Source organism: Agelaius phoeniceus, chromosome 5, assembly GCF_051311805.1.
Source record: "Agelaius phoeniceus isolate bAgePho1 chromosome 5, bAgePho1.hap1, whole genome shotgun sequence".
Lineage (NCBI taxonomy): Eukaryota > Metazoa > Chordata > Aves > Passeriformes > Icteridae > Agelaius > Agelaius phoeniceus.
Window position 1 is genome coordinate 16,060,985 of NC_135269.1, and position 12,983 is coordinate 16,073,967.

Below are 12,983 nucleotides of genomic sequence, written 5' to 3' on the forward strand. Positions count from 1 at the left end.
AAATTTTTATTTCAGTTTTCTGAACTTCTTATTTCTCTGATTTTGTGCCTTTCCTCTCATAATTGATATGGCAGAATTGGGACTCATTGCCTGCTGCTTTTTATCTTTAAGCAGAGTATTGAATTGATATTTGAACAGATTATTGTCCCTTAAGGAAAACACCCATGACTGGTAACACCATACTTGCTGATAATATAAACTAAAGGATATTCACATCTTTAAAATTAGGTTAAATTTAATATTTTATGGAGCACATTCAGTCTTGTATTCCATTTTTCATGTGGATGTTGACAGTATAAAGGAGCTGACTATAAGGAAAGCTTCAGTCCAGAAATTTTATTACTCTCTTAATTTAACACAAAATATTTAAAGAATGCAGCGAGATTTTGTATATGGAAAAAATAGCACATGCCAAACAATTTAATCAGATCAGCCAAGAATAGTATCTGTTTATAATATGATTTAAAACACTAGCTAAAGCTGAGCAGACAACATTTATTAGTACTTGATATATTTTTGAAAAGCTGTGAGACAAAAAGCTGACCACCCAAGGGGAAAACAATTGTCACTTGCTCTCGCTCAAACTCAGCAGAGTTTCTTTCAGTGTGTGGCACAACCCTTCAGTTTTGCTTCATGTCCTGCCCTTGACTGAATTTGGAAACCCTGACAGTCAGCAGAAGCAGCCCCTCTCTGACAGACCAACCAGATGACCCAGAATGAAAGACATAACATCAAAAAATACACCCTGAAGGACAACAAGGCTGGGCCATGGGAGGATGCAATCAATTTTCATGGCTATTGTGGTTACAAAAGAAAAAAAAAAGCACTTGAGGAAAGCAGTGATGTTCCTGGATGAGGAAGATGCTGAGCCCCAAACCACAATACCCTTTTGCAGTCACTCCAGTGCCATTCCTCAGTTTTATGGTCTTTGTAATAGACCTCAGACCATAAAATCAAGAAATGTAATTTCACTTTGGCCCACACAGAAGCTGGCTTTCTCATCCTTGCTACTAAGCCAAAATTTAACAACAGCAGGAATCCAAGAAAACTCCTGTAACAATGAGATACCCTAATTTTTACAAATTGTCCCTAGGGACATTTGTCAATGATGTTTGAAGAATCCATAATTAGCACTGAAATGCATTTGTCAAATTAAATCAACCATTTGGGGATGCCTAACTCTGCTGGGGTTTCTGTTCCCCCATGTTTGTTTGTTTCCTCTGTGGGAGATTAATTTAAGACTCAGAGGAAAGCTTTTGCTTGACCAAAATTCATTAAACTCTCTCTATCCATAAATTTGGAGTGCAGCAGGGACCATTAGATCATCCCATCTGACATACTGAGCAATACAGGCCATGACATCCTGCACCCCACACTGGGCCCAGAAAAGTGAGCCGAGATTAACAAGTATCCTCCAGAAAACTGCAGCATGTTTGTGCTGGGAGTGATGTCTTCAGATAGATCAACTCTTCCTTAGGGTACAAAAAATAGGTGTTAAACTTTTGTTAAAGGTGAAGACAGAATCCAACATGATTTTTTTGCCTCTTTGAATTTTTAATAACCTAAATGTTCAAATAATTGGTAGCAATAACTAAAGTATGGACTATATTTTCCTTGAATGGATGTTTTTTGTTTTCCTTGCATTGAAGTGTGTCTTGATGGTACTAGAACATTCCTTTCACTGCTAGCTAATAGCTCATCAGTGTTCTGAGAGTCCTCAGCCAGAAACCCCTTGAATACTTACTATTTTTAAATATTTCTTTTAATTTAATTCAACAGCTCCCACGGATTTTGAGCATGACATTTGGGTATCCACGCCCTTGGTGGTGTGTGCTGACTGTGAGTGCCTCAATCCCAGTGGCTGTTTCTTTTGGACAGCACTGATCTTGTCTCTGCAGGCTAAATTTCTCTTCAGCATCCAATAAGGGAATATGGGAACATATTTTATCTTTACTGTCCAGTTATCACATGAGAAATCTCTTTTTTTTTTTTTTTTTTTTTAAATGTTCAAAGAATTCTTAAGGGAAAATAGGAAACACAATTCAGGGAGATAGGATTATTAATAGGAGAAGCATCATTAATATGCTAAGGGTATTAGAAAATTCCTGTCTATCATCTTCAATTAGTCTGGATGTCATGCAAACACAAATATAGGGAAAAAATATTTTAATATAAGCATGTGGGGGAGAAAAAGTTAACTCTCACCTGGCTATTCAAGCAACCCCCCCACAGTGTTTGGAAAACACCAGGCCACCAGGCCCAGCAGAGGTTATATTTTGTGAAAATATTGAAAGCTTTGTTCCTTTCATCATATAATATCAAATGGTTTTTCTCCTGTCAAAGCTCCTTTCTGGTCTTGGCCTAACTACTTTTGTGGCTTGCAGCAAAAAAACATTTGCTAATAATAACCACTGGAGTGCTTGGAAACTGGTTTCACAAAATATCCTCAGTCTCTAGTTTGTGATGAAAAAAAGGATGTGGAGAATTAACCATCTTTTTTATTTTTAATCAGAAAAAATAATGTGTCCATGCTACTATCCAGATTGCAAAGTAAAAGCATGATTCCTGAACTTTATAAAGTGTAGATAAAGGCTCAGACTTCTATGACATTCATTCACAATGGCTTTGAGGCAAAACCTCTGAAATGACCCTTTGCCCTGGAGTGACACATGGCTTTAGGACAAAGGGCCATAGCACACATGAGATGTTAACTAAACCTGAATGTTCCTCTGGCTCTCACTTTACAATGTCCTGAGTACCCCAGAAGGCCCAGAAGGAAGGGTAGCCCTTGTATGGAAAGAGCCAGGCAGTTGTATCGGCAGATCGCTGTGGGACAACGTGCTCATGAAGACATGCTCAAGGGGCAGAACTGTTTTACAAGGCCAGAGTGATGCCAGGGGTAGCAGAGAGGTTCAAGGTGTGCCTTGCAGCAGGGCCTTGCCAGTGCCAAGCTCCAGCTTCTGTCCCTGGCTCGCACCAGATTTTGCAAAAGAGAGTGCAAGAAGTCCTGAAGGTGACAGCCATAGACTCAGCTGCCAAGAGGGAAAGCCTCCTCGAAATCCTATCACTCAGATCTTGGCTTCAACCCTGAAGCATTAACCTTTATATCCCCTGTAAGCACTGTCGGTGTTTGTTTGCTCTGTCCCCACCAGGGTAACTCTGAATTTTTTGGGTGTCCCAAACAAGGACAAAGGCTCTCACTGCCATTTCTCTGTTTAAAACATAGAAGCTCCTGAGGTGAGAGCTAGGAAGAAAAAATAAAGAGTAATTCCAGACATTATGCCTGTCCTGGAAGGACTTTATAATTACTTTTCTTAGCTTAGAAAAGCTTTGCTGCACAAAGAGCGAAAGCATATTAAATCCACAGAATAAGTGAAGTCAAGTATGCAGTTCTAGTTACACCGTGCTGCAGAGGGATGGGAATGGTAGGGACACAAATAAATGTGAAGGGATGATGTTGATACCTTATTTAATCTAATTTACTAAATTATTATCAATGAGATGGGTAGTTAACTGCTAACATAAACTGTCAGCACGGTTTGGTCGAAATCTCACTATCATCCTTAACTTGTCAGGCTGTATTGCAAACAGAAGGCTTCAAATTTAAAATAAACCCCCTTTCTGATAAAGCTGGCCGGGAGAATAAATAATTAAACGTATTGAGCTGTGGTGCTGCCAGCTGATGCCCCCTCAGCAGCCAAAGCTGGGTATGAAAGGACATGCAATGATATTGCAAAGCTGGGTCTGAAATCTGTCCTTTCAGTCAGGGAAGCAGCTCCTTGACCAAAGACCCCTCTCCTGCTCTCCATCACTGGCTGCCTCTGTCCCTGACCTCTTCCAGGACTGCAAATCTTGCTCAAGAAAGGGGCTTTGCACAAAAGGATTTTCTGCACGGAGCAGGAGCACAACACATATGAACATAACATTCATGGCACAAAGCTCTGCCTTGTTTATCTGTTCAGCATTGGAAAAGGCTGGGATACAGGAAAGACCAAGAGTATAGAAGAATGAATGAAGAATACAAAGAAACAAGAAGGAAAGGAATAGAGAAAAATCAGAGATGGAAGAAATAATTTGTTGGGGGTTAGGAGTTTTCCTTTTGTTTCTTTCTCTTATGGAATTTTGTCCCATCTGTGGCTAAGAGACAATAACGAGCAGTACTTAAGAGAGACAAAAAGGTGGGGGAACCATGCAGCTGGCTACTCTCTTACCTGGGAGGTTTTCTCTTTGGAAGGGCAAAGATACCATGAGATTTTGGCTGGGCTCCTCTCGCTCTTGGCATTGGAGTAGCCACAGCTGGTCTGCAGTCGCTGCCCAGAGGATTTGCTGCCACAATGGAGCTTTTGTCCTTCCACTGTGTCTCCTACTGTGGGTGAGCCTTTGCTCGTAAGAGCACTTGTTGGACGGGGACATTACTAACACCCAATCTGACTGGAAGGGACCCTTACCATCTATTTGGGTGCCTCAGGGGAGAAACCCAGGACCCCAGCCCTCTTCCCCTTCCCGGCTTCATGCCGCAGCTGCTACGGGAGGAGCCTGGCTGCTGCTGCCCAGTCCCACTGCTTTCTCCTCTACACTCTAACCCAGCATCCCTGCCTGCCATGACACCTGCTACAGCTGTGGAGTTTCTGATACATTTCCTTGGCTGCTCTGGTGTCTGCTCATCCCTGCTGTCCCAGCCGCTGCCCCCCGGTCCCTGCTAAGGCCCATTTTCACCACCCAGCCCGCCGCCATTACCGCGTGAGGGAGACGCGGCTGAGCTCGCACACAGCGCCCCCTGCAGGAATGATCGTACCCGCCCCGCCCGGCCGGGAGCCAGCAGCGCCCCTGCTGGCCGTGACCGGAACTGCAGTGAAGGGGAGAGCGCCGCGGCTGAGCCACTGCGGGTGCGCTCCTGGTTCTGTCCGTATTGCTGCTGTTGTTTGTTTGCCTTGCTACACAGACTAGTAAAGAACTGTTATTCCTTTTCACATATCTTTGTCTGAAAGCCCCTTAATTTCAAAGTTGTAATAATTCAGAGGGAAGGGGGTCATATTTTTTTCCATTCCAAGGGAGATTCCCACCTTCCACGGCAGACACCTGTCTTTCAAACCAAGAGATTATTGTAACTCTTTTTATTATTATTTTGTATAAAACCTGCTTTTGCACAGCATTTGACTTAACCATGTATCCAACAGAGAGCCTCAGAGAAGTTCACAGTCCTGGAAATGGAGGACAGAGACAAATTGTAATATAGTGCTTCACTCTGACTCTTCTTGGAAGCTGCAGCTGATCATAGTTTGGACATACCAGGGACAGATTAACTTCTCCAGATGTTCACCATCCACCCTTCCAGAACATTAATGGGCAGGCCAGGGAATGAATGATTTCAGCAGAAACTTCAATTTCCTCTGCTGCTTCAGATGAAGTATTTTGTCAGTTTTTGTTCTGAAGAGCATCTGTTCCAAATGCAGGGAGTCCACACCTCAGAGCAATACCCCTCCATGCCACCATCCAACACCTCATGAAGCCTGAAACCATCCATCCAAAAATTGCTGATGAGCTCCTTCAAAAAGAATGAGAATCCAGCTTTGACTGTTTTACCATAGAGAAAAAAGCAAACATTTAAATGTTTGAGTGGCTTGGAGGGTCAGAACAAGGATAGTAATTCTCTTGACCCACAGACATAAAACAATTTCTGCAAGACATTTGAACAGGAACTTGTCCATAGTTATGCTTACTCACATGGGAAAAAACATGTATCAATTTAGGCTACCAAATGTGACAGAATTAGTTGTCTTACTTTTATGTATTCCTGTAGAAAAATGTGTGATGATATTTTTGGGAAGGCTCCAAGTAACAAATGCCAATTTTAATTTGAAGAGGAAAGCTTCTTCCCACCAATTCTCAATGCCAGATTATATAAAAACACAGGTGAGGCACTGCTAAAAACCCAGGAATTCAGCAGCAGCATCCAAGTCCTCCTGAAAAGCATTCAGATAGTTTTGAAAATGCTATCTCTAATATTATTGGCAGGCTTCCCTCTCATTCTCATTCATGAGTTCCCACTGGCAAAAAATAACCTTCTTCTGGATGATGCAGACTTAATCCTATGAAAAGTAAGTGAAACAAATACATGTGTTTCCTTCATGTATGAATCTATCAGAGAGAGGAAAACAGTATTTGGTCTTCTGTCATGATGAGAACGTTAAAGAGGCATCTTCTTTTTCCAGCTTGAATAATTTCAGTGAAACAAATGCCCAGGTGGCAGCCAGGAGGACTGGGATTTCTCAGCTTGGCCTACAGCTAATCTAAGATGTGTGTTGTCCCGCAGCCAAGTATTTCACCCTGAGAAGAAGAGCGGCACTCCGTCATTTTGCTGGGTTTCCTGCCTGGAGTGACACCAGCTTTCCTGTGGGATGGACAGGTCACAACACCTGACCTGAATTTGCTCTCAAAATGCCTTTGCCACAAACCAACAAAAAAGAAAAAGCCTGGGAAACCAAAGATGAAATGGTCGCTCTTCTCCAGTGAAATCCTTGAGGAATTTAGTTACTCCCTTTAAGAGAACAAGGAATTCACACAAAAAGATCAATATCCAAATGTCATGCACAAAATCCGTGGGAGCTGTTGACTATAGAAGTTTTGTGAAGCACTCACTTGCGTAGGAAAACCCCACATTTTGTGACAGCCAGCAGAAGGTAAGAAAGAGACCTTTGATAAGAAAAATACGATTAAAAAAATCAGCATGCCACTAAAACAAGTATAAATACGCATTATATTACATGAGTGAAGTGTGTTTTCTTTAGTGTACGTGCCATTTTTTATTAATTCATACACTAGGTGCTAAGCTGTTTTCTAATGCCATTAGGTGGTGCTTTCAGTAAGTAATGGAATAAATAGTTCTTGCACGGTTCTCTTCTGCATTGTGTTCTTGTTTTCTTAAGTAAAAGGAAATTGAAGGAAAACACCACAGGTGCCTCCTCCTTCTGAAGCCCAGTGCCCTAGCACAAAGCTGTGCATCACGTTTCTGAGGCACTCTGGCTCCCCTCGGGTGTGATAAACTGCACTTTGGGCACGATGAGCGAGGAGTTGGTTCTCCGCATGGAGTTGCTCCTCCGAATGGAGTTGTTTCTCCTCATGGAGTTGCGCTTCCTCAGGGAGTTTTGGTGGGACAGCTCGCTCTTCTGCAGGGTCTGGATGAGGATGGAGGGCTTCTCATCAAGCTCCCGGGCACTGCAGCGTGGTGCAGCCACTTTGACAGTGTTGCCGAACTTGGAGTAGTCGACAGCGTACACGCCTTCCTCCTCAGTGACAATGGGCACGAAGCGGTGACCCCACAGGATCTCCTCTGCCACGTAGGAGGTTCTCGCCTGTGTTGTGATGCCCGTGGTTTCTACGACCCCTTCCAGTATCACAATGAGCTCCAGGTCCTGGAGCGCCAGGTCGGAAGCAGAGATATCATAAAGAGGACTCCGCTTGTCAATGACATGACAAATGATCAAGGGAGCCACCAGGAAAATGTTGTTGCTTTCAATGGGGTTATCCACAGGGATATCCACCTGGTGAATGGGTATGACTTCTCCTTCAGGGGTCATGGTCTTCCTCACGACCTGGATTCTCACTGAGGCGCTGATGATCATGCTCTTCCTCAGGTCCCCCACGCGGAACATGAAGCAGAGCTTGCCATTGCGGACAGCGATGACCGCCTGCCGGCTGAAGATCAGCGTCTCGGCCCGCCGGTGAGCCTGCGCCGTCTTCATGAAGATGCAGCCCAGCATGACGGCGTTGATGATCAGCCCCACAATGTTCTGCAGGATCAGAACTGTGATGGCCAGGGGACACTCCTCAGTCATCATCCTGCCCCCAAAGCCAATGGTCACCTGGACTTCGATGGAGAAGAGGAAAGCGGAGGTGAAAGACCTGTAGGGGAAGATTGCACCCAGTTAACTCTCAGGACACGGAGCACACACTGAGAAGCTGTTAACATGTACTTCCAGAAACAAACTTAAGGTCATGTTTGTATGGCTCTAGTACACATAAGCCTTCTGTTAACACCAGCCAAAGCATTGCATGCTTGGTGGCTCAGATTCGTGTGGCTGTAGGTGTAGTGTCTAACGGTGGCAGCGGAGACCTCAGAGCCTGGGCTCCTCAAAGACCATCTGGGTGACCCTGAGCAGCTCACAGAATCTCTGTCCAGGAGCACAGGCTGCCCACTGGCTTAGTGAACAGCTCTGGAACAGCTAGGCTTTCCACCTTCTCCATCTCATGAAGCCCTTGGTAGAGAGAGGTAGTTTTGGGAAGCATGGGCAATCAGCTGGCACACTGAGATCCTTCCACCAGCCTGTGCAGGGAAAGGAAACAGGGAAAACTGCAGCACTTCACTCATGCTACCTGAATCGTGACCCAGAATTTCTTGGTGGGGAAAAGGGGCTTTCCGAGATTTGTGACACTTCCCAAACCTTTGCTCGCCTTGTGAGTGAGCAGGATGAGGCTGCAGAGAGAGGCCAGTGGCCCCCAGGTGTCCCCTGCACACCCTGGCAGCAGGACAGTGCTGTGACCCAGGGCTTGGGTTCAGCTCACTGCCAGGGCAAGACCAGCTGGAAAATTTCAACACAGAAGTGGGATATAGAAGTGTGGGTTTAAGTTAAATACCCTAAAACACTATGGTGCTGGACATCAGCAAATGCTGCCCACAAACTTCCCAAAATACATTATTTATAGGAGCCACAAAGTCATATCCCCTCTATATATCAGGGTCCTTAACTTCCTTTTATATTTATTTTTTCCTTTATTTCTTCCAGATACATCCTTACAGTGCAATACAATAAATCTGAAGCATCCAATGCTTAACAGGGCCATACCAGTAGGAAATATATCCTGGCCATGAAGATGGGTCTAAATAATTCATTGGCTTTGCTTTGCTTTTCAATTAATCTGCTTTTAAATTTTTTTTTCTTTTCTAGCCATATTTTCATTGGGGTGTCGAAGACACATTTAAATAGCATAGGCAATATCAAGAATAATTTTCTGGGCAATAAGAAAGTCCATCTTCAAGAAAACCAGCCAGTCTCTGCACACGTATCTTTGAAATAACTTTCTTATTTTGCCTTTTCTATTCTTAACCATTAACAAATTCCTTTGTATTGAGGGGGTTTATTTTGTATTTCACTCTGAAGAAATCAGGGACGAAGGAGTTACTTAATAGAATCCATGGAATGATTTCTTATAATCATGAATATTCAGTTATATGCAGAATGCAGCTTCTGGATTCAATTTCAGTCAGCTTAATTTAGCTTAAAAATCTGTCCAGTAAGTAGTCTGACTTCCCTTAGCAACACCCTTCTTTAAAAAAAGAAAAAAAAAATCCATCTTTTTAACAGTGGAAGTAAGTGAAAGAGCAAGTTTGGAAAGCATTTTAACCACGTGAAATGGGAGAGAGAAAGTGCAAATCACACTGTTCCCAGGTCCTTCCCCTCAGAGCTGTGTAGCAGCTTTCCATTTTGGATAATGTTTGCTTTCTGTGGCAAAGAGATGTGAGGCTTAGAAATTTCTACAGTACTTCATAAAATGAAAGGGCTGTGCAAGCTCTAGGTACTGGTTAAAATTTCCAGAGCCAGGTTTTCCTGTAAATAGGTAATGGCACCCACCCAAGAAGCTCTCCTGAAATATCCGTGGGCCTAAACCTCAGGGAAGTAGGCTAAAAATTTTTTGTCATGATTTTGGCATTCCAATAGTATTTTACACCCAAAAACTTGCCATTCTTAAAGCTGTCAGCAATCACATCTTTACTTTATGACTTTGACCAAAGTGGTCACCAGATTTCCCTAGGAAAGGAAGAGATTTCTCATGACTTGGATATGGGCACTGGAGCAGCTGTTGCCTGGACACCCCATGAGGGAGGGGTGTGTGTTCTTCGGCATGGGCTAAACCTGAAATTGTATTGATTCATTCATTTTCTTACCAAGCAGATATCCTGGAAGATCCACAGGCAGCTATGGAGAGAGAACAGGGGCAGAGTCCTGGCTGTGGATGTGCCTGGCCCCAGTGGCATGAAGCCCCTCGCCCCCAGCTCAGGATCTGCAGGGTGACACAGCAGCCACGCTGAGGGAGCTGCCAGCCACACACAGGATGTCCCCTCAGCTGACCCTGGAGAGCTGCAGGGTTGTAACTGTTCACTAATTCTAGTTGGACAGATCCCACAAATCCCAGAAATGCCGGGGGTAACGCTCCTGCGGGTGCAAGCTGGGTCATGACATCTCATTTCAGAGGACACTGCTTGTGGCCAGACATCGGAAAAGAAACAAGACAGCAACTCTTACTCCAATTCCCCCTAGCTTGGTGAAGGGAAGCTTGGGAAAATCCCCTCTTCTTTTACCTTGGAAAATCCCCATTTAGCAAAAAAACTGTTCTTTTTGCTAAATTAAATCTGAATTAAATCTCTGCTACCTCATGAGCCAGATACAAAGTCCCTTCAGACTTGGTGAGGTACCTCAAAACTTTCTGGGAGAAGGGAGAAAAGGGAAGTGGATTCACTGATATCTCAGAGCACCCTGCAATACCCAGACCCTCTCAGCACAGCAATGTATACAGGCAGATGATCTGGGGCAGCCTAGTGGTACAGAACCACCAGGTTCTATCTAAAAAACTAATGTTAAAAAAGCAGATTTAATTGATGAGATCCTTAAGTTATCTTACAGTTTACCCCACCTCTAATCCACAGTCTTCTCTTCCATGTATGTTTGTGTCAGCTTATCAGTGCCCTGACAATTGTCATGGCTTTGGGGACACTTCAACAGGTGATATTTAATCCAGTCACCCCTTAAGCTTTCACTGACTGACACAAATGCATGGTGTGGAAAGTGTTCCTCTGTCCAACTTCTGGCCTATGGGTTCACCAAGATATTTTGAAGCCCCACATATTTAACACTCTCAGGAGAGTCATCTCGAAACACTCAGTTTTGTTCTAAGTGACTCATTTCCTGGCACCTCTGACTGGTGCCCTGCCTGACACCCAGGGCTGGTTCCCTGCCTCTCGGAGGGAGTGCCTCTGGCCGACGTGGCGCTGGGGATGCTCCCGCTGCCGTAGACAACGTTACAATACATATAACACATACCCACTCTTGCAGCAGGCTCTTATCTCGACAGGCAATCGAGTTACCCACAGAGTGTGGAGACACATGAAAAGCAGCAGGTCTCCCTCTCTTTCAGATCCTGTAAGGAATCAAAGACATCTACAGTACAGTATTTTCCAAGCCCGGGAGGCTTGCTGAATTTACGCAATCTAGAGGAAAACACTGCACTTTTCAACTGTCTCAACCAAACCCAACAGTTCATGTAAACCAAAAGCTGCACTTCAGACAATGCCAGGACAGCTGGCAGCTCTGTCCCCGCCCTTCTTCATCCCACCAAACTCTACCTGACACACGTCACGCACGGCGTCCACTTTGTGCTGTTCGAAGGGTTTTCTGTGCTCGGGTCCATGTCGCCATGGGCAAAGGCCACCAGCCACCACATCATGGCAAACAGCAGCCAGCTGCACAGGAAGGACATGGTAAAGATGACCAGCGTATGACGCCACTTCAGGTCCACCAGGGTGGTGAAGATGTCCTGCAGGAATCGTCCCTGCTCACGGATGTTCTTGTGGGCCAGGTTGCAGGCGCCGTTCTTGGCGATGAAGCGGGCCTTGCGCGGGCGGTCGCGGATGCGCGGCTTGCGCAGGTTCTCGGCAGCGATCCGTGCCAGCACATACTCTTCAGGGATGATACTCTTGCGAGCCAACATCTTCCTGCCACCATAGTCCACTCAGCAAGATGCAAAATGGGGGGTGGTCCCTCTAGCAAGTATCTGCAGGGCTTGCTTTACCCTGCAAAAAAGAGTGAACTTGGTCAGAGTTGTCACCTGTGCAAGAAGCCCCGATTAAGGTACCCCCTGCCAAACCCCACTACATTAAATGCTGGTTCTACAGTGCCCTCTCTCTCTCAGACCACCATTTTTATATGAGCAGTCGGTATCAGCTCGTAGCAGATATGAAAGATGCTATTTGGAGACTCCTTGCATGAAGGGAGGCTGCACAGCAGTCTCACAAAGTCGCTGTAAAGTACCGTGACAGACATCAGCTCGGTTCCTCAGGCTGTTTCTCCGGGAGACAGCAGTGCTCAGATGGGGACCGGAACACGAAGCACTAAGTTATTCGCATCCTTCAGGACCTGAAGAATCAGACGTCTGTGGTTAGAGCCGAAGTTAGTCTGCGGAGACGCGAGGAGACTCCCTCCTTACGGCTGCAGCCCCGCAGCTCATCCAGCAACCTGTGGGGAGCCCCTGCCTCGTCCCCCTAGAGCATCACAAGAAGGAACTGAGCTGGAGGTGCGGCAGGCAGGGAACGGGACTCCTCGGAGCAAGCGGTCGCATTTTCCCTCGCAGCTCTCCTTCCCTTCCGGGATCAGGCGGGGAAACCCTCCCTTTATTCCCAAACTTTGTCCCCAAACGGGTGACAGAACAAACGCACGGAAAGCCCGGCTCCCCGGCTGGCCCGTCCCACCGGGGGAGGGCAGGGCTGCCTGACCCCCCCTGGCGCCTCGCAGGGTCCCCCCGCCCCCGGCCGCCACTCACCGTAGAACGGGGCGGGACGCGGCCGGGCCGGGCGGAGCGGGGCGGGCGGAGCGGGGCTCGGGCTCGGGGGAATGCGCGGAGGGGCTGGGCCGGGGCTCGGGCTGGGGATGCGGGGCTTGGGCTGGGGATGCGGAGCTCGGGCTGGGGATGCGGGGCTCGGGCTCGGGATGCGGGGCTCGGGCTCGGGATGCGGGGCCGGGGCTCGGAGCAGCGGTCGGGATGCGGAGCACGGGCGCACACGCTCCCTGCGCTGCGCGGGAGGAGGTGCTAACGCTGCTGGTCTGTGCTAGTTACACAGAGCTGCGCGCCTGCCTGCTTCCCCCGGCAAGCCAAGAGTTGTGCCTTCCTAACTTTATCTTCCCTCGAATCTGGCTGAGGCAGAGGAAGCAAGG

General features: G+C 46.3%; 1 protein-coding gene across 1 annotated transcript; it reads right to left on the reverse strand.

Moving 5' to 3' along the window:
• Window positions 1–321: 321 nt before the first annotated feature.
• Window positions 322–12,493, reverse strand: KCNJ8 (potassium inwardly rectifying channel subfamily J member 8). The gene is made up of 3 exons (XM_054631697.2): window positions 12,084–12,493; window positions 11,399–11,845; window positions 322–7,902 (listed from the first exon to the last, which is right to left on the reverse strand). The coding sequence occupies exons 2-3, from the start codon at window positions 11,761–11,763 to the stop codon at window positions 7,002–7,004; spliced, it is 1,266 nt and encodes a 421-aa protein (XP_054487672.1). The 5' UTR covers window positions 11,764–11,845; window positions 12,084–12,493; the 3' UTR covers window positions 322–7,001.
• Between the last annotated feature and the right edge of the window lie 490 nt (window positions 12,494–12,983).

Coding starts and splice junctions, on each gene's coding strand:
- KCNJ8 (XM_054631697.2), bottom strand. CDS start 11,763: ATGTTGGCTCGCAAGAGTATCATCCCTGAAGAGTATGTGCTGGCACGG. Junction 7,903..11,398: donor CCGTGCGTGACGTGTGTCAG/GTAGAGTTTGGT, acceptor CTTCCCCTACAG/GTCTTTCACCTCCGCTTTCC.